General features: G+C 47.3%; 2 protein-coding genes across 17 annotated transcripts in view; both read right to left on the bottom strand.

Moving 5' to 3' along the window:
* Positions 1–11426, bottom strand: part of FSD1L (fibronectin type III and SPRY domain containing 1 like) — a 33205-nt gene extending 21779 nt beyond the window's left edge. For 3 of the 9 annotated variants that reach the window (XM_030257809.4, XM_030257812.4, XM_012577774.5), the window contains exon 1: positions 3775–3879. In XM_030257809.4, coding sequence (XP_030113669.4) covers positions 3775–3789 — 15 coding nt within the window. In that variant the 5' untranslated portion in view covers positions 3790–3879. Of the gene's footprint in view, positions 1–3774; positions 3880–8623; positions 8736–8816; positions 8951–9368; positions 9468–9570; positions 9634–9953; positions 10050–10169; positions 10344–10486; positions 10592–10823; positions 10942–11127 lie in introns of those variants that run through there. The other 6 variants (XM_072922782.1, XM_072922783.1, XM_072922785.1 and 3 more) reach the window with 4 other exon arrangements.
* Positions 11427–13085: 1659 nt separating this feature from the next.
* Positions 13086–20569, bottom strand: part of CAST (calpastatin) — a 49503-nt gene continuing 42019 nt past the window's right edge. For 5 of the 8 annotated variants that reach the window (XM_072922788.1, XM_030257769.4, XM_041711183.2 and 2 more), the window contains 9 exons: positions 20438–20533; positions 19804–19902; positions 18965–19066; positions 17855–17947; positions 17389–17442; positions 16877–16966; positions 15937–16016; positions 14775–14841; positions 13086–14287 (listed from right to left, as the gene is read on the bottom strand). In XM_072922788.1, coding sequence (XP_072778889.1) covers positions 14784–14841; positions 15937–16016; positions 16877–16966; positions 17389–17442; positions 17855–17947; positions 18965–19066; positions 19804–19902; positions 20438–20533 — 672 coding nt within the window. In that variant the 3' untranslated portion in view covers positions 13086–14287; positions 14775–14783. The remainder of the gene's footprint in view (positions 14288–14774; positions 14842–15936; positions 16017–16876; positions 16967–17388; positions 17443–17854; positions 17948–18964; positions 19067–19803; positions 19903–20437; positions 20534–20569) is intronic. The other 3 variants (XM_030257777.4, XM_002187974.7, XM_041711184.2) reach the window with 1 other exon arrangement.

Genomic DNA, 20569 nt, shown 5'->3' with positions numbered 1-20569 from the left:
TAACTAAGAATTCTCTGTAATTTAACTCAGGCTGGCTGACAAGAAGTTTTAGAAGCAAATCTAACTTTAAAAAGACATGTAAACATTGTCTTAATTAATACAGTATTAATCTGCTGATCCAGAATTTCAATAGCTCATCCTAATGTTGTTACTTGATAAAATTCAGGAAACCAAGGCACAGGGAGATAATAAAATACACCTTGGAAATAGCCAGACCAGCAAAGGGATTTTGCAGAAATCCCTCCCAGAAGCAATTTCTCAATAACCATGTACTACCTAGATCACATTTGTTTGCTCAAAAGCAAGAAATGTTTTATGTTTTCATAACACCCAGAGTGAACCTCAACACTGCACCAGATTTAAAGAACTTCTCCCCTAATCCTGAACTGTTCTCCTTCCCCTTTCCTTCGACACCTCCCTGGGCAGTTGCCAACAAATCTGTAATAAGATATTTATGGCTACTCCAGCCCCTGCCTGTTTAATAGTGTCATACTCAGGAAGTTAAACCACAAGTAGAAAAAACCAAATTGTAGTGCTTTTACCACAGGTGTTGATGGTGCTACACACAGAGGTAACAGAACAGACAGCAATGTCTCAAGTCTGAACCCTGGGGGAACAGAAACAAGACCTTGGCTTCTTACAGAAACAGAGGCACAGAAAATCTTGACCACTTCATTACTGAACCTTCACCTCGCCTGTTGGAAACTGAGCATGTTTGAAGGCAATTCTGTTCACATCAGAACGCCAGATGAATAGCCATTGTCCAGCCAGCTGCTTCTGCGTTCACCAGTGATCAGAGGCAATTGTTTTCACAGGCCAGATAGCCTGGAGATAAGCCTTAGATCCTATGAGCACAACTGTCAATTTGGATGAACACGGAAAACTCACAATCCTCTTTCAGCACGGATCTTAGGGCTTACTCGGCTGCAACACATGGAGGAAAAGTGTTCTTGTGGGCAGGGCTGAACAATGCTGCTCGGTCTTACAGCTACATCCTGGTTAAAGGAAAATAACTACATGTGAGGAACATTTAAAAGGCACAGCCAAATGCATGGCAGCAACTGCAAGCCAGCTGTTAAACAAGATTTTCACCTAAAGTTACATTTAGCTGACTACATGTGGTTTGGTATGGCTCTTTTTAAGTAAGCTACCTGTTTCTCTGTTATGAAATTCAATCAAGTTTGGTGAAATTTTAATGAGTTTGAATGCTCTTTAAAAGTAAGCACCAACAGTAGACAGAATTTTTCTAGAACACCAATGCACAAGCCACCAGAACAACAAAGGCAGCTTTTAGGAACTACTATCTTTATTCTATTTCCCAACATAATTTTTTCTCCACTAATATGTGCTAAATAGGTTTCCTTCCAGACACTGCACACATGCTAAATTAAAAACATGCTGCAATGTTTCCATTTCTTCCTTTAAGGGGAATTTCTGAAAAGCCAGTGTAATTTCAGGGAATAAAGGGTTCTAGAAAAATTACCAATCTAAGCAGCAGATGAGGCCTACATTCTACATTAGTTTATAGAAGAATTTCAACAGCACTAAGCCCAGTAAAGTTTCTTGGTATTTCTGCACTGAAGGACATTTAATTCTGTTGCCCACTGATGAATGCAGTATTTCACAGACTTCTATTACAAGCAAATTTCTCTGACCTCTATGTGAGATCAGTTTCAAACGGATTTTCAAAACATTATGAAATGTTTATTACAGAGGTAATTTTTGCTGCTGCCAGTGAGCTTCACTATGCTTTTCCCTTTTGTGTCCTAATCTCACTCTCTGAATCTAATGCATTTCTCTGGGAAAAAAAAAAAAAAAAGGAAAAAGAAAAACAACCCAAACATGCCACTGTTAAAGCAAGAGTGTGGATGAGCAAAGGATGAAGAGTAAAAAAGGCCAGAAAAAATAAAGGGAAGCCCTACAAGATGTAGTTTGTAATGTTGGCAGGTGGATAAAAACATCCACCTTCAAAAGCAAGTAACTAACATGACATGGCACCTCTTGAAGCAGACAGGCACCTCGAAAAAATTGAATTTTGGAACATTAAACAATCACAGCAATGCTGCATAAGAAACAAAGTTGATCAAGATCATACTGAAGGCTCATGAGCTGACTGCATGCAGAACAATTTCTGAAACAGTCCTGGGTCCAGGAAAAAAACAGGAGACATTATAACCTTCATACGCAGATCAAATTTCAAGGAGGTCATGCTTACTTAGCTTCCATTAATTTAAACTCCTGCACTTGTCAATATAGTGAGGTTGCCAGAGTCTGAAGAATTTCATACAGTACAGATGACATTACAAAATTAACCCTTGGTAGAGAAAGTACTGTAAAATACAAGATCCACTGCAGTTTTACCGCTGTATTCAGGACCTCTGGAATTCAAATATGATCAACAATGCTGTGGATATTCTCAGTTCAGCCAGAGAGAAAAAGAAAGATTTCTGCCAGGCTAAGCCTGGGAAAAAGTCCAAGAGGAATGTAAACAATCTATTATCCTGCTTTCTGTTTCTATTGTTTATAGATATGTTCTACCACACTGACCTAAGTCCAGTATCAATCAGGTGAAATGTTTTTACTTTACAACCAATGGGATTAACGTTCACGATGTTCTCTATAAAAGAGAAGTGCTTTTGAATAAACACTGATTTTGCCTCCTGAAATGGTACGAGTCATTTCACCCACCCCTGGCTCAGAAGCATCACGACCCCACTCAGAAACATCCACCGAAAGCACCCACAACAGGAGCAGTCCTCATTTACGAAGGACAAATCTCACACAGAGTAGGCAAAGGCAGACAGACCCAAATTGACAACTTCTACCAGAAATACACTTTTTATGGCACTTCACATCTCGCCTTCCAAAGCACACCTCCAGAGATATTAGCATAAATAAGTTTTATGTAAAATAAGTTACACAGAATTACAGTATTTTGTGATTCAGGCTGTTGCTTGTTTAGGACGAGGAGCTGTATTTGCTGAAGCCAAGCTGTGAGCTCACAGCAAGGTCTGTTGTGGCTGGGATACAATCAATTTCCTCGGTAATTTCCCAGTAACTCCTACAGTGCTGGGGCTTGGCTTCAGCAAGAGAAAATTACACTGATGTGCAAATTCCATTATGAGCACCGAATTACCCGGGCCCCACATCACACAAACCCGTTCCCAAGCTGAGGAAAGCAGAGTGTCTAGAGAACGAGGAGCCCTTCTGCACTGAGGGCCTGGAAGCCAAAAGGCTGAGACACAACTTTTTGCAGAGGAATATCTGTTCAAGAGAGCCCCGACCCAATATAAGCTCGGGTGCGCACCTCTCTGCCCTTCATTGAGCTCTGATGGCAGGCAAGGGAATGAGGGAATTACAGGGGAGGAAATTAAAAAAAAAAAATCCCCAACAAAACCCTTTTATGCATTAGTTCCTTCAACACAACGGCAAACAGAAGGGCTTATGCACGCACCATAATGGCCCATAACAGGAATACGCAGAATGAAAGAGCCCTACAACCGCTGGAGCACTTCAATCCATGGAGCAGGTGACACCGGAACGCCTCCAGAAGGAGGGAGACACACCCAGGAGGGAAGCGGACTCGGGATTCCCTCACAACTCCGCCAGCATCCCTTCCGCGAGCCGCTGCCCTCCCGCGCCGCGCCTCTTCCCAGGCCGAGCGCCGGGAAGCGCCGCGTAAAGGCCGGGTAAAGCCGGGTAAAGGCCGGGTAAAGTGGGGTAAAGTCGGGTAAACGGCGGGTAAACAGCGGGTAAAGCCCCGCGGGGACTCACCCGCTCCTCGTCCATGTCTGCGGGAACGCGCGCTGAGGGAACGCGCGCCCGTCCCGCCCCGCCCCGCCCCGCGCGCACCGGGCCTGCGCGCGCCTGCGCGCCCGCCGCCGCCCCCTCCCGCCGCGGGTTCGAGTCCCGGCTCCGGCGCACCGCTCCGTTCGCCCTGAGAAAACATCTCGTCAACCCATCCCGATGGCTCCAATCCATATAAATACCTCCAGAACTTCCAGCTCAGTTTTTCCTCTGAGGATGGCGGGGTACTGCTCGGCTCACCCACCAGATTTCTCTGGGTCTCCTCCAGCAAGTCTTTGTCGGAGAAGCTACTTCTGACCTGGGGTCTCGGTGACTGCTGTGTAACAGGACAATACTGAGACTTTGTGGGCGTTTATTCTTTTCCTTACTTGTTATTTTCGTTTTAAAAGGAAATAAAAATAGAGCGGATGCATCCAACAATGTATTCTTCGTGTCCAATAGCATGGATTTTAATGGGGAGGCATAATTGTGCAACCGAAGGAATAATGATGCTTAAGTGCAGGGAATTATTTAGAAGTGAACGAGAAAAAATTCGTGGAGAACTATTAAACACAGGAAACAATGATAGTCAGCTGTGCAAGAAATTACTGTGCAATGCAACTTACCTGTGCGCAGCACTTGAAATGCTCGTGCCCTAGGTGACCAAGAACTTAGGAAGTTGTCTAGGAGACCCTCTGACGTACTACACATCTATAATGCAGTCTTTCTGTGTGGAAGGCTGCCTCTCTGAAGACATTCAAACCCCATCCTAGCTGCTCTGAAGAAAATTAACTCTACCCCAGCCGAACCCAGGTGATACGTGCTGGTGGGTGGCAGGGTGCACCTTGCAGGACACAAGGTCCCTAAAGCTCCTTCACAGCAAGGATTAGTTTCTGTCCTCTTAATGGGCTCAAGAACTCCTAATCCCGGTTTTGTGCTGCTGGCTGGCTTGCCCTCCTCACAGAGCTTCCCCAGGGAGGAGAGGCGGCTGGGGGAGCGCCTGCCACCTTGCCTGGCTGGAAAAATGTTTGGCCAGTGGCTGCCAGTGCCCAGCTGATGACACTGTGTCCCAGGCAGGCTGCCCAGCCAGAGGAGAAGGCAATCCACCCGTGCCTGGCTGGAAAAGCCAACATTCCTTTTCTGGCCAAATGGCTTTTCTCTGGCATTTATATATAATAGTGTTTTTACCTGATCCTCCTGGGGGCATGACTCCTTCTGAAGTTGGCTGCAGTTTTGCTCAGACCGATAGAAGTGGTTGGGCCCATCTGAACAGATTTGTCAAAGGTCGGAGGGGCAAAGACAAGCCAGAGAGATGGAGGGCTTGAATTTGCCAGCACTTGTGCTGGCTTTGACATGGTCTGCACCATCGCAGGGCTTCTGCCACATCACCACAAGACCTGAGTCTAGGTTTTGCCTTGAATGAAATGTAGACAAGTGCTGCTTCTGTTTATTGTTGTCTTGTTGTCTACTTTTGTTGTCTTGTGGAGAATGCAGTGCTAACAAGGGACTTTGCATCTTCCACTTTAATGCTACTTAAAAGTGAAGTTCAAACCCACCCTACATAAGAGTCTTGGTTTAAGTAATTTTAAGGTGATATGGTTAAAAGTCCTTAAAAGTGCATTCCTTCCCTCCACTTTGCTTGCTGAAGGGGTCAGAGCCAAGAGCAGTTGAAAATCCCACAAAGACATTTCACAGGTAGTGGCACTCCTGGTTTCCTCCACAGAGAAAGGAGTTGCAGCAGAGATGTGCAAGGAAATAGCAAAACACCCACTTTAACTGCTGCCAGCAGAAAGCAAGGAGATTAAAGCTTTAAATTGCAGCAGAATTTCTTGGTCATCAACTGATCATGCAAAAAGCAGGGCAGATATTTCAATATGCTTCACCATCAGAGCAAGCCAGAGTTGGAGACAGCTTCCGTTCTTTTTTCCTTTCTCTGATTCTGATGTTTAATCTGTGAGACAGATTTTATATCCAGCTTGGCAAATGACAGAGAGAAAGAGAGAGGGGTGGAAAGGTGAGGAACTTTGTCCCAGGTTTCAGAAGCAGAGTTGGGGTGTGCAGCCATGGCTGTGTGACACCTCAGGTGTGAGATGGAGGAGAAGTGACATGGAGGGAAGGCCTGGGTGGAGGAGAGGTGTGGCTCATACACATCGTGCAAGGATGGGGATCATACACATTGTGTTACCTGCATGCAGGGAGCACTGAGTCACACAGCTTAGCTCACTTAGAACAGAGCTGTCATCAGCAGGATCTGGTCCAGAAAATGCCTTTGTCTGGGGACTGACTTTTTTCTGTCACAAGCTCTCAGGAAACTAACTGGTTTGTTAGAGCCAAACCAGCCCTTTGCTGGTTTGTTAGAGGCCTAGAACAGATGTAAAATAGAGCAGTGTGCTCCGGGAGGGAAACCAGAGGGAAGGAAAAAAAGTGTCACCATTTCCTTTTAGAGAGCTGCACTCAGTATCCAGCTGGAACAGTGGGAGCACCACTGCTGTGCTTTGGGGTTTCCAAATCCAGGAGCTGCTGTGTATCCATGCATGCTGTGGGAACCAGTTGTACACTGCCAGGACATTGAATTCGATTCCCTAATGAGCTCTCAGCTGCTATCAAGATCCAGCAATCCCAGAAAACTCAATTTTGCAAGGATCTGCAGAGAAATGGGCAGGTCTGGTTTGGTTTCCTGATCATGCCTTGGGTAAAGAGCAGGCCAGGAGTGTCTCAGAATAAATATGCATCAACACACACAAAGTTGAAGCAAATGCAATTACGTATGGAGGATTTTGCAGAGCTGAGACTAACACTGGGTCACTTCAGGTCCATGAGGGAAGCTGTGGGCAGCCTAAAACCTTTGCAGGTGGCTCTTATAACCGTGCCCTCCTGGCTGTGCTGGGACAAGGGTACCACACAGAAAGTTTGCTCTTCAGCACTGGCAGGATCACAGCATCCTGCAGAGAAATGCCTCTTGCTGGCAGCCCACGATGAAAATTGCTTCCTGGCTTCTTTGTGACACTGCTCAAATTCCCAGTGAGTTTCAGGGAATATGCATTTACTGTCATGCTGTTTCCATGTCAACGTTACTCAGCAGTGTGTTTAAAATGTGGTTATGATGAAGCATTATTATACTTATGGGTTTTACTTGCTATTCAGCCATGTATTTCACAGCCACAATGGTGTATATATAATCTATAATATATATAATAATATATATATATAAAATAACATATAAATGGATAATATCAGTATAGATTATATTACCCATTACTCGTGGTGTTAAACACTTCTCTGTAATGAAAAATTACTTAGTGATATAATGTTATTATATTATAAAATTATTATATAAAATATTATTAAAATAATAATATTATCTCACTATAAAATTAGTGATATAATATTATTATTTCATGGTAGCTGGGGAGCACGAAAGCCCACTGAAGCTTTCTGTAGAGACTCCTGGAGGATAAGTCAGGCTTAGTGTTTTGTTACTATGACATAGACCCAAAGCAAAGCATGTACCACGGATACTGGGGGGCTCTACTGAACCTGTAGACCAGAAGGTCAACCTTTTAGCATTTCAAGGGAAATGTAAAAGATATCAACAATTAAATAAATAGTCCTTCATAATTATGAGTGAGGGAATGTCCTGTGTGACAGCCAAGCTGTTGTGGCTGTCACAAGAGTTTATGGAATGTTAATTTGCTCAGATACTATCTTTTTTCCACCCCGCTGTATTTTAACAGGTCATCAGAAATTGTGTCTCAGAATTTGAGGCGTTAATGCTCCTGAGTGCCATGATAAGCCCTGACCCCCACTGGAAGTCCTACTGAGCCCAGGCTCCCCTCGGGAATGGGTGTCCCAGTCCTAGGGGTGCTGCAAAGTTTAAGAGAACCCCCAAGAAAAGAGAGTGTCCTGCCTGGGGGTGTCCCACAGCCACCCAGGTGTCCCAGGGCTCCTGCCAAGCCCAGCGTGCCCAGGAAAAAGCGTCCTACGAGGGTCCGGGGCCACACTGCTGCCACCCCAAGGGGCCAACACTTGGCCCTGCCCCAGCCACCTTGTCCCTGCGGAAGCCACCACCACGCCCCAGCATCGTCCCAGCCCTGTCCCCTGCCAGCAGCTGTTCCCGTCCCTAAACCCCAGACTCCTCCAGCCCCGGATCGGAGGCTCCCACCCCTGCAGCGCCCTGGTGCGGGCAGAGAGAGCTCAGGAGCCGCGTTTCTTCTCCTGCAATGGGAGTTTATTAACAACGACTGGTACAAACGGTCCTAACAGCAGACAAACGCAAAAAAAAATATTCATAACAATAAACAAGCAAAAAATAATCATCTCAATAAGCAAAACTTCATAACAATGGACAAGAATTATTCCTAGCAATAAACAAACGCCAGCCCAATCCTAGCCCTAAATACCACCCAAAATCCATCCGAACTAACCAGCCCAAGCCGAGGCGCATCCCCGGCCAAGGCAGCCCTTCCTGCGGCCCCAGCTCCGGCCTTCCCCCGCTCCCCCGAGCGCTCACAGGTCCCGGCCGCGCACGAAAAGCGCCCGCCGGCCGCGCCGGCTCTGCTCGCGGAACCTGCGCAGCTCCTCCCTGAAAGCCGGGTCCTCCATGGGCCGATAGTCCCGGGGCTCGCAGTGGCCCTGCAAGCCACGGCTCCGTCAGCCCCCGCAGCGCAACCCCCGGCCCATGGCACCCATCCCGGGCCAAAGCCAGCGCCCCCGGCCCGGAGATGCCCTCCCATGGCAGGGAAGGGGCTCAGAGCCAGCGCCGCCCCTCCCCACTGCCCTGCACCCCCCGCCCCAGCTCCTCCTGGGGACACCGCGGGGACACCGGCAGGGCACTCACCGGGAACTGGGAGAAGAACTCGCGGTACCCCCCCTTCAAGACGTAGAGCTCGGGGTAGTGCAGCTGCGGGTAGCTGTGGCAGGAGCGATCCCTCTCCCGCAGGAATTTGCACCTGTGGCCGGGCAAAGCCCACAGCATCAGCCCTGCCCGGGGGGCTGGCACACCCCTGTGTGCCCCCCGTGCCCTCACTCACATTTTGGGCCCCCGCTCAACAGAGAACTCGCAGTGGAAGATGACGATCACCCTCTTGCCGGCGTCCTGGGCCACGATGGGCAGCTCCAGCAGGGATTCCTCCACGTCCCGCTGCAGCGGCAGGTTGACAGCGCCCTGGGTGGGGGGGACACAGGCGCCTTTTCCCCCCTCTGCCTCCACTTTCGTTTTCTGCAGGGACCCAAGGACGCTGCCCCTCCCCTCCCGTCCCCCCCACCATCATGCTTCCCTTTCGAACTGGGAATCAATCCTTTAGCAGGTTACCATGGTGTTTTTCAGGGGCTGCTCCACCCCTTGGGGCGGCTCTGGACCCTTCATGGGGGGGGCTGCTCAACCCCTCCTGAGGGGCTCTGGTGGGGCTGCTTCACTTCTGAGAGTATCTTTGGAGTCGCCGCTTTATCTCTCGGACGCCACTCAAGAGAATCCCGGGGTATCCTGAATCCTCCGCGCCTGGCGGGGATACGCTCAGCACCTCTGATGCTCTGCGTGGGGCTCGGACACCTCCCTTCCCTCCCGGCCCCGGGGGAGCTCTGACCTTGATGTGGCCGCACTGGTACTCGTAGGGGTACCGGCAGTCCACGACCACGCTGCGCTCGATGAAGCTGCTGTAGCGCCCCGTCAGCACCGTCTCCAGCTGCGGGGGGAGCGCGTCACCAAGGGGGGACACACGGGGCCCGGGGTGGGGAACAGGAACGCAGCCCCTCGGGGGGGCTGCGGAAGGATCGCTGTCCCCTTACCGTGTCAGGAGAGATGTACTTCAGGCTCGGGTCCTGCCCCTCCACCGTCGGCAGGAGGTAAGGCTGGAGGAGACACGTCTTGGGCTGATCGCCGTCCCAGGGGCAGCTGTCCCCCCAGCCCAGGAGCCCCCGCTGGCCGGTTCTGCAGCCCCGGGCGGGGAAGGGGCATGTGCCACATACACGTGGCACGGGCATGGAGCAGAGACTGGGCTCTTCACCCGCTGCAGGCTGGCAAGTCACAGCCCCAAGGTCCCGTGTCCCCAAGCAAGGGCCACCAGCTCGCTTTGGGCTCTCTTTGGTGGCACTGTGGGGCTCCGATGGTAGTCCCTGCTCAGAATAACGGGGGCAGCGCCCCCAGAGCTGTCCCATCCTCGTGGCCCTACCTTGGAGAAGTCCCCAATGAGCTCCTGGGTATCCTTGGCCAGCAGGTTCTCGATCTCCTGGAGCTGGGCAGACCCGCAAGGCTCCCGCCACACTCCCTGCAGAGGCACCAACCAAGACACCCGCAGATGTCAGCAGGGGCTCTGGCACAGCCGGACAGTGGCCCGGTCCTGCCAGGGACAGGCTGGATCTCCCCCGACACCTTCCCCATCACCCACCGGCTCCAGGGATGCCTCCTGCTGAGGGCTGCCGGCCACACTCCTCTGCCGCTTGGCCTCGGTAGGGCCGTCCCTGTCCGAGGGCAATCTCCGCTTGGGGACGGGCCCGGGGACACTGCCGGGCACCGAGGGCGTGCGGAAGAGCTGCCGGCACTCGTCCGGCTTCCCCGGATGCTGTGGAAAGAGCCCGCGCTGTTGCCTGGGGGTCTGGCAGGGCTGGTGCTGTTCACCAAGCAGTCCTTCGGCCCCAGACCCCTCTTCGGAGACGCCGAGAAGGGACTGTGGGGCTCCATCCACTGCCAAAGGTGGCCACGTACCAGCATTGCCTTCTCCTTCTCTATCACTGGCGTGGCCACCAGCGTCTCCATTCCCTGGGTCATTCCCTGGGTGGAATCACTCTGCCACGGCAGCACCTGGGGAGACTCGGGGGAGAGGCAGAGGAGATCGTGAAGGGGACAAGTCCTGTCAGCTGCTTCCCACCCCCAGACAGGGACGAATCCCGTACCCAAGGTCCATCCACCTCTAAGTTCCTTGGAGGTTTGGAGTCACAGTGTGCTCCCCAGCCCGCCCATCTCCCACATGCTCCCGCGGAGGCTGGAGCTGCCACTTGCTCATCTATCCATAGCTCCCCTGGAGTGCTCCAGCCTCTCTCACCGGCTCCGTGGGCTGCGAGCAGACCGAGTCCCGGGAAGCCACCGGCTGCGGGGCCAGTGAGTGCCAGAGCCGCGGGAGGGGCGGCCCCCCGTGCCGCCTCCTCGGGGTGTCCCGGTGCCTGCGGGCGATCGCGTCGGGTCAGTGCCCCGGGTGCCCCGAGCCCCTTGTTGCCCTGGCGGGTCGGGGGCCGGAGCTGAAGGAGGGCATCCCAAAAGGCACGGCCCCACACGGCCGTGTCCCGTGCGAGGAATCTCACGTGGGGCGGGCGGACAAAGCCAGCCCGGCCCCGCGGGCACCCCCTCACCTGTCCGGGCCCGCCGGCTCAGTCCTATCCAGCGCCAGCGGTGTGAGCGGGGCCGTGCCCGGGGACGCCAGCGGGGACACGGCCACCAGCCCGGGCAGCCCGCGGCCGCCGCGCAGGAACATGGCCCGGGCAGGCACCGAGCGAGCGAGGATCGAGCCGCGGCAATGACCGGGCTTAGAGGACAAGAGGTGACAAGAAGTGAAAAGACATGACGGCTGAGAGGCAGGAGTTGGTAAGAGGCGATAAGGGGCAATAAAAGGTGACCAGGGGTGACCAGAGGTGACCAGCGATGACCCAGCGGTGACAGGTCACACCGGCACTCTCCTGCTCTCAGCAGTAACAACTGCGGCACCTGCAGCCAATGGGAGACCGCGGCGGGCACGAGGGGACGCCGCCAGCCAATGGGAGGCCGCGGCGGGCGCTTGGGGGCGGAGCCAAAGGGGAGTGGGCGTGGCCGGACCGTGTCCTGAGGGGATGCTCGGCCGGCCCTCACGGCTGTCGTGTGCCGCCTACAAAACAATGAAAACGTGCCCGGACAGCTCCCACCCAGTGCCACGTCCGGCCGCAGGAAAGCAAGGCTGAAATCCCAGAGGTTTGGTTTTCATTGGTGGAGTTTCTGCTTTTATAGGAGCTTGTGAGCGGCCTACTCCATTTACCTGCTGGAAGCTCTTATTCCTGTATTAAACATAACCAAAATTCCTTAATTGCCACTTTTGCTTAAGGGCACTTGATTTCTTTGCTCTTGCTGTTGAATCCCTGGTGTTTTATTTCCTGTATGGTTCCTCATGGATATGCCCAAACAGTTGGAAAAATCATCATCTAGAACTAATCCCAAGCATTTGATTTGACTATGCCTCCCTTTTCTCCCACCTGGAGATGAAACCTGCCCGAGGAGTCCAAACCCACTCCATGGGTGTTTGGAAGGCACCCTGGTGCACTGCTGAGACCCAGCAGCTCTGACACAACCCTGCAGAAAGCACCTCCTGCTCACGGCAAATTCCATGTATTTCTTAATATATGCATATATTTATATCTAAATTAGGAATTCTGAGAAAGCTCTGTGTCACGCTAGTGACATTTTATGCTATTCAAGTATAGTCAGCTGCTGCTTTTAAAACATTTTAAGAGCCTAATGGAGAATCTGACGAAAACTCAAATTGCAGGTGATTTCGGATCAAGGCTTTTTTTTTTGTCCCCTTTTGTGCAGTCATTTCTTTTGTGACGAGTAAATGGCATTTCTGCTTTTTGCTTTTAACTGCTCAGTCCTGAGGGCAAAATTAGGTGGTCTTCCTGGTACCCCAGAAGCCCCCTTATTATTCCCTCCCCACCTTTAATTTTAGATGTGGTCGCTCTCCCAGATGCACTGCAGCCCTCCTACAGAAGAGATGGGATCTCACACGCAGGCATTTCAGGACCTGCTGGTTAATCTGGGCACAATAAATTTCGGTGATTTACATCTTGCTCTTCCAGCTGCCTTTCAGCACAGCAGCAGTCCACAAGTTAGATTTGCTCTTGGTCAACTACGATGCAGCTTTGAAATACAAAGGAAAAGGGGCAAAAAAAAAAAATATATATATAGAGCAGGGTCTCAATGAGCTTGTGGAGACCTTCGTGGAGTGTCACCAACATATAAAGAAAGAGGGATTGGGCACTGAAGTTGCTGCCCAGGGAGGTGGTAGAGTCACTGTTGCAGGAGGTGTTTTGGAAAGGCTGGATGTTGCACCAAGTGACATGCTCTGGTTGACAAGGTGGTATTCAGTCACAGCTTGGACCTGATGATCTCAAAGGTCTTTCCCAACCTAGCTGATTCTGCAATTCTGTATTTTGCAGTGTTTTTTTTTTGAAAATGTGAGATTCAATTTTAATAAGCCAACATTTGTGGTGTTTTTTTTCTTTATTTCTAGGCTTTCTTCTGCCTGACAGCAGCAGTGCTAAATGAAAAGCCAGGAAGGGCACAGTGCATCCTTAAAAACTTTATTGGAGTGGCACGGTGCAGACTGCAAGTACAGTCACGAGTCTAAATATCCCCAACTTCAGTCCCTGGGCCATCCCTGCCCGCAGACCCTGGGCTTTGCTGCCAGCAGCCTCCCTTGGCCAGCCCAGAGCAGAGCTGGACACGTGTCAGGAGGTGCAGAAGGACATCCTGACCCCCACGGCGGCGGTGGCAGCCCAGGGCTGCGGCAGCCGACCCGTGAGAGGCGCCTGGCCGTGCCTGACCTCGCAGGGAACAGGAGAAACGGGGCTTTGCTCCCTGCAGCAACACCTTCAACCCCATCCCTGCGCTCCCTGCTGGAGTGCCAGGAACAGAAGGACCAGAAACAGTGCAAAATAAGGTAAAAAGGAGCCCGCCCCTGGACCTGAGCTTTGATCTTGCTGAGCTTGTTTCCCTCCTTTCCTTCCCCACCCTTTGTGTTGGTAGCTGTTACATTTTTAATCTGTCCAGTCCAGGAGACTCCTGAAATTATGAGAGAACAGTACAGATACAATTGGAAATAATGGTAATAATAATAATTAAAAAAAAAAAGTCCTGCCCTAGTGTGTTTTAACTACTGCTAAAGGCAGCATCCCAAATACCTGCTTGATGTCCAGACGTGCTGGAAGAAGCAGCTCATCCCCATTTTCTCACTCTTTAGCCACCCCACAGCTGGCCTGTAGCTTCTCACCAGGAACTGGCCTGAGCAGAAGGCTGCACAGCCCAGCTGAGGGTAACTAAAGCTCACTATATTCCAGAATACCTAATGCATCCACTGCAACGTTAAAAAATGCTAGCACATATGAACTCTTCAGAGATTTACAGGCACTATGTGAAGATTATGTGCAAAAATCTGCAGATATATTTTTCTTTTTTTTTTTTTTTTCTTTTGCATAGCTCTTCATTGATGCAATATATTTCCTGCAAATAGAAAGCATTCTTTCCCCCTGAATGCTGAAGGAAATTGCAAAAATGTCAGACTGTGAGTCTTAATAAAGTGAATTGCTGGGGGAAAGAAACAAACCTGAGATTACTACTGGGAGAAAAGAAAAGATGAGAAAATGTCCAGCAAGTATCAGTGTACAAAAGCCACCCAGAATAACTATATGCTTTTGGCATCAGCTTTTGTTCTTCAAGAACAATCATCCACCCACAGGAAGAAGACATTTTACATGATGCAGCAGGATCCTGGGACAGGGGGAGAAAACAAAACAAAAAAATAATGTCAGAGTGCTTATCTTCCATTAATTGGAAATAAAACTCACAACATAAATCTGGGAAGAATTATGGGAACTAAACCTCCACATGGGTCCAGAGCAGAGGTAATGACACAAGGTCAGTATCCTAAAGATCATAACCCCTCATTGAGATGTGCTTGATCCTCATTACTCTGTGAGAATGTCTTTGGGAAGCAGCACTTCACACCTTGGAAAGCTTGGAATTGCACCAGCCTAAAGGAGTTTAGCCACACGCAGTAGTTCTGTACAAGCTGAATGGATAAAGGTTTCCTGCCTGGGAACCCTGAAGTGCAAAGTCATCCCAAGCATTTTGATTTAGCAGCAGTTTTAACCATGTCCTGGTTTGGTTCAAGGACTGCTAGCAAAACTCATCTTTAATTCACAAGCGTGGAATTGTCTTTGTGGTAGCCCAGGGAACAGGGAAGAAAAAATCTCACCTGGTAAGGTTAACGTTTAGCTTGTTTTCTGCTTCTCAGATTTGCTGCTGGAGGACTGTCCCTTTGCCTAAAGAGGGGATAAGACAATGAGAAACTGAACCATGCTAAAACCTGAAATCAGGCAGTGACAAGACACTCGTCAGAATCACAGTTCAGACATAAATACAGTCTGCACCTGAAATACAGATAGTTTAGCAAGAGTATTTGTGACTCCTGCTGTGTACAAATATTTTCACCTTTTCACCATCAACTGCTTTCTTTCAGGCAGAGTGGATTATGTCTGACCTCATCATTCCCTGTTCCTAAACACCCTTTTACCCACAGCAGTGATCAGGCTACAGCTTAGAACATCCTCCTGAAGAGGAGATAAAGACACCCCTCAGTTTTACACTGAGTCAAGTTCTGTGGTCTCACAAAAAGCACCTGTGGTGATTTGATAATAACAACAAGCAGAAATCCCATCACTGACATGTGGAATGTAAAATTCCCAGAGCAGATGTAATCATCTGATTCGGGCATCTACTGCACGTATCCTCTGTGAGGAAAACATGATGGAACAAGCTTCACCCTGACCTGAATAAATTTTCTCTACTTCTGTATAAAAAAAAAGCCAAGCAACCCTTCTTACCTTCCTGTTCTCCCCACTTTTTTTGAATACAGAAACAGCTGCCTGCCTTTCCACACCATGCTCATTCATACTTTTTTATGAAAGTATGTAGGCCTTCATTAATTTTAAAAAATTAATTTATCATAATAACTTGGGAACCTGGCTGTGGTTGTAGGAGCACTTTTTAATCACTTCTCGGATGCTGTTACTCAAAACTGTCAAGAAATGAGAGAAGTTGTGGGGATCCTGCCTGAAGCAGGCAAAGTAGAACCCTTAGATCTACAAATCTGGGAAGGAGAACCTGAGGAGCATGTACTGAGGCCCCCCCTCAGAGAACAACACTCTGAAAGACACATTGTTTTTTTTGCCCCTGTTTATTTCCAGTTCCTCTTGACATAGAAAGGGGCCTTTTTCGTATGTTCATATTTACAAAAATGGATCAAATTCAACATATTGATGTAAAACTCCCCCCACAATAACAACCCTGGAATATAAGTCCAGAATCCAGCTGCCCCTCTTGTATGACTGCCCATACCATAATAAATGTGTTTGTACCGTTTTAGGGTCTCTGGGCTTTCCTTTATCCTTTGAGCTTGTCTTAGTGGTCGTAGATTCCTTTCCACTTTTGTCCTACACTCCAAAGAAAAAAAAAATTACAGTTACAAGGAGAATAGAGCACTGGTGGCTCCTGCTTTGACATCTGCCAAAAGAGTCTTTTTAATAGGTCTGGCGGCAACATGGGCCATCCTGACAGGAGACTACATCAGAAAAAAAACCTGGAAGAGATGGGCAGATTTTGTATTTACTACCAAGCAATAATGCTGCAACAACAGATTTAGCTCTGGATTTCAAGAGCAGATAAAGCAGCACTTGAAATACCAGTTGTCCTGTCTTCAGCTGCCGGAGGGTTTTGTGCTGAGGGAAGCCCCTGGGGGGCACTGCAGTGGCCAGAAGAGCTGTTTGGAGACAGCTCTTTCCTCCGGGAATACAGCTGATTTGAACCTCAAGTTTCAAAGTGGTTGCTCCTTTTCTCAATTGCAGGACCTCTCCAGTCCATTCCTTCTCCCTTCTTCTTGTCAACTCTACTGTTTTCCCTAGCATACCTGAAAGTCTTTGCTGCTCCCTACTTTTCTCTCCACAAAACCCTCTTGAACTGTGTCTCAGCTCCAGCCAACAACCACTGCTATACAGTGCCTCCTATCAGTGAGCGAAGGTTTCTCTGCCTCTCTGCAGTTTCTGAACACTCTTAAAAACTGTTACCACATTTCTCTGCTCAACTTACTTCTCCAAGCCTGTCTGCAAGGCTCTAATTACCACAAACCTTCCTTCTTCCAAATATTTAGTACACAGCAAAATACATCCAACTTCCACTGCAGAAGTGAGACAATCCCTGCATCTGGATAGGCTTCCTGTAAACCTAAAATGAGTGACTGGAAAGGAAAGTGAGGAGTGAGAAACTGTTTATTTTGCAAGTTATTAGCAGAAAATGTCCTACCTTTGAGTGCTGGGGTGTAGCAGGAGCCTTTGCACAAGTATCAAAGTCACCTGATAAGGTATCAATAGCTGCACTGTCATCCGTAGGTTTCTGCAATAATTTTAATTTTGAAGTCATAAATGTGCAACCCAACTCCCCACAGTCAAATTAGTGGTTCAGGAACTTATGTCTGCTTTAATTATTCCTTTTCTTAAAGAAAAACACACCTGAACTCCACACATATGTTAGAGACATCTATTTGAGGTTCCCAAGAGGTGTGATTTCCTGAACAATCATAATGCAGTTATACATAAAAACTGCATTTATTGTGAAGAGTTACACCTCACAGAAGTTTTACATTCCACTACTGTTCCTATTACCACCTTAATTTATGAGTATTTGCAATTAATAACCCCATAATCCTACAGAGGTGTAACTTCGAAACAAAATCAGAGGCCACAGCATGAAAAAAACCCACAGAATAAATATCATAAATATAAAAAACTCTCAATAAACCCCATCATAAATGTTACCTTCTTTCCTTTGTGTTTCACATCATCCTTTGCTGTTGGCTTTGCCGGTTTACTCTTGGAAAGAAAAAAAAGCAGATCCTCATTCATTTTGAACCAGACAGATAAGTTTAAAAATACAAGTACTTATATATGGCACTACTGGGTGTTCACAGATTGCCAATGAACCTGCACTGTTCTGAATGGATTTCTTTAGTAGTTCAAAGTGATTTATTTGTTCAGACTACCCAGTTGAAAAAGAAAAAAAACCAACAAAACAAGAACAAAACTTTTTTTTCCCTTTTGTTTTTTTCACTTATAAGCATGTGAGCATAGAGAGAATATGAAGAATATTTCCATGTTTTACCCTAATATATAAATACAGAACAGACACTCACTTATTCCACTTGTAATTCCAAAGAGGACAGACTGGCTCAGATAGACTCAATTTCCACTGCTGCAAATAAAAACTACGGAAGTTTTTCCTTACCTTCTCACCTGACTCCAGAAGTTTTCGATAGTCAGGTGGGATTGTTTCATCCCTCTCTCCAAGCTTGTCTCTGTGTTCAGATTTAGCCTTTTCCTGAAAGTATTTAATTTTTAAAAAACTTTATTGCCCATGTTAGAAATATTAGCAATCAACAAGTCAGAGGGCATATCAGATTCAGGACAGATATCCTTTTTCACTTTAAAAATTTAAAACTACTGAGAAACCCCCCATATATTAATTTCACTTTGAAGAGTGTTTCATGCCTGAAAGTTTTAAAAACGACATTTATTTTTCAACTTATACTGCTCTCATTTTTGGCAGCATACCAGGAAGATGCCACACAGAACACCACAAGGAGGTTTTAAAGCAGACTGCTGAAGAACATTTTTGTCTCTCTTAATGCAGACATTTTTGAGATCTCTTTTTTCTTTTTTCTGCAGCTAAGGTTCCAGCCTAAACTTATTGATAGGCAGCATATGGTGATTTTGTTTTTCCCCAGTAATGAACTTTACTGTAGCTATTTCAAATTAAAATTCATTTACTACTATTATGCAGAAATTTATTTTCTTGTTAGCAGAAGGGCCTTTATAGGATTTTATGAAAGACTAAGTGAAGACAAAACCAGCAGAAACAAGGAAGTTAAAAAATATGCCTGATTAAGTGAACTTGTGGTTATAAAAGTCAAACCTTGACAAAAAGAGGGCCAGAAAATAAATTTTAGAAACTGAGGCCCAAGAAGACACCTGAAAAATGATGAGAATAATGGCAATGAAAGGCACTGAACTAAAATTATTTCAAATCTCCCTTTACATTTCAACACTTGCCCTCAAGTGGCTAAAGTACATTGACCAAATCATCATTTTTCACAGATCACATAAGTAATCTGGCTGACTGAAAAGCGGTTGATATACCTGTAAGTAAGAACATGGATTTTTTTTCTCCAATAACCTTACTCTTACAACATCTGAAATCCCAATGCCATATACTCCTGTGAGCGTATGGGAGCCATTGCAGGTTTTGGGGGGTTTGGAGGGGGTTTTCTTGTTGGTTTATTCCCTCCCACCCCTCCTTCTCCCCAAATTGCTCAAGTTTCAGAATGTCTTTTCTTACCTTCACTTCATCCACAAGTGGTTTGTTCTCATCAGGGTCAGGCTCCCTCTGTCCCAGGGAATCAGACAGGAGATCCAAGGCTTCATCCATCTCTTTTCCTCCCTAACAAAGCAGAAACACATTTGTGAAAGCACATCTGCTGCAAAAATGATGTAATTCATCAATCTACTGTAAGTACTGGCTAATGGACTGTAGACCCTGAGTGAACAAAGAGCACTCCTGTTGTACTTGCAGTGTAGCACAATAGCTGGGGAAAAATACAGAATATTTCTGATCTGCAGAATAATTTCAATAAGGGCTTATGGAATTTTCTTGAATGGTTTTCTTTCTTTTATAAATAAGCCAAGCTGCTTTAATGAGAACAGATCCATGAAATAATTGGCTATTGTTTGGCAATTAATGTTTGGCAATTACCATGGATTTTGTAATTTTATACAGAACCTGGATAGAAAAAGAGCCCTTAAAGCCAGCACAGGCAGGAGGAGCTTTATATTCCCCTTCCAAGCCAGGCTGGCAGCACCAGGGTAAGATCCCTCAGCATGGATCAAAATGTCTGAGCAACATTACAATAAACACCAGGAAGGAAAGCTCCCCTGGTATTCAAAGGTGGTACTGCCTGTGGAACTGTTAAAAATGGAGTGTCCACTCATTCTTTTTTTCTAAATTTTTTTTTCCCCCCCAGGGGAACATTTTCCTTCTCTGCAATAGCCATTTTTAGCAATAGATTATTAAATTCTGCAGGAGTCCACACTGGTCACACTGCCTGGATCATGCTACTGCCTCTTCTCACTACTCAGCCCCTTGTTTTGGGGTAAGAACCTACAGGAGAGGTTTCTTACAGTGGTAGAAGGTGCAGGGGCTGCTGAGTGCACTGAGGAAACCGTAGCAGCAGAGATCACATCCGAGGAACTTGCAGGCTTGGCACTATCCTTGGATTTCTGGAAGAACAAGGCACACAGGGGACCCTGAGAAAAACACCCATCAGACCAAAAAACATATCCAAAACACAGCACCCCCACAGTTGATTTCCAGGATTTGCTTCTCCTGAGGAGTTTTGCTTATTTCAGATTGAAACACGCCCCCACACACACTCTGTGAAACTGCTCCTCATCTCAGTTTGTTCTTCCATCTCAACCACTGGGTTAAACCTCACCACAGCTGAAGTTTAAACAGATTTAACATTACTCCAAAAGATTTCACCAAGACATCTAATGTTCCCAAAAACAACTTTTAAAATCCTCAGCTACAAAGCAGTATTTATGCAAGCAACTGGTAAAAAGATAGGTCACATAACTACTTTTTTCTTTGTCTGTTTTTTAAAGTCCCGTTCTTCTATTAACTTACTGCAAGAAGTATTTTAAATTTTTAGTTATTGCATTTCATTTCAGGAACTTTATATAAGGAAAATATTTAAAATGTCATGATTATTCAAACAACTTGTAAATAAAGACAGATTTCAAAAATCTAACATACCTTTAGTACAGCTGATGTAGGTAATGGTGCAGGTGGTGATGGAGAAGAGGAAAATCCTTCTGTCAAACCCTCTAAAAGATCATTTTCACTCATAGGCTGCCATCAGAAAGAAAAAGAAGAAGTGTGTAAATC

This window comes from Taeniopygia guttata, chromosome Z (genome assembly GCF_048771995.1).
Source record: "Taeniopygia guttata chromosome Z, bTaeGut7.mat, whole genome shotgun sequence".
NCBI classification, from domain to species: Eukaryota; Metazoa; Chordata; class Aves; order Passeriformes; family Estrildidae; genus Taeniopygia; species Taeniopygia guttata.
Note: the sequence above shows the minus strand (reverse complement) of the source record. Positions and strands in the feature narration are given on the sequence as shown.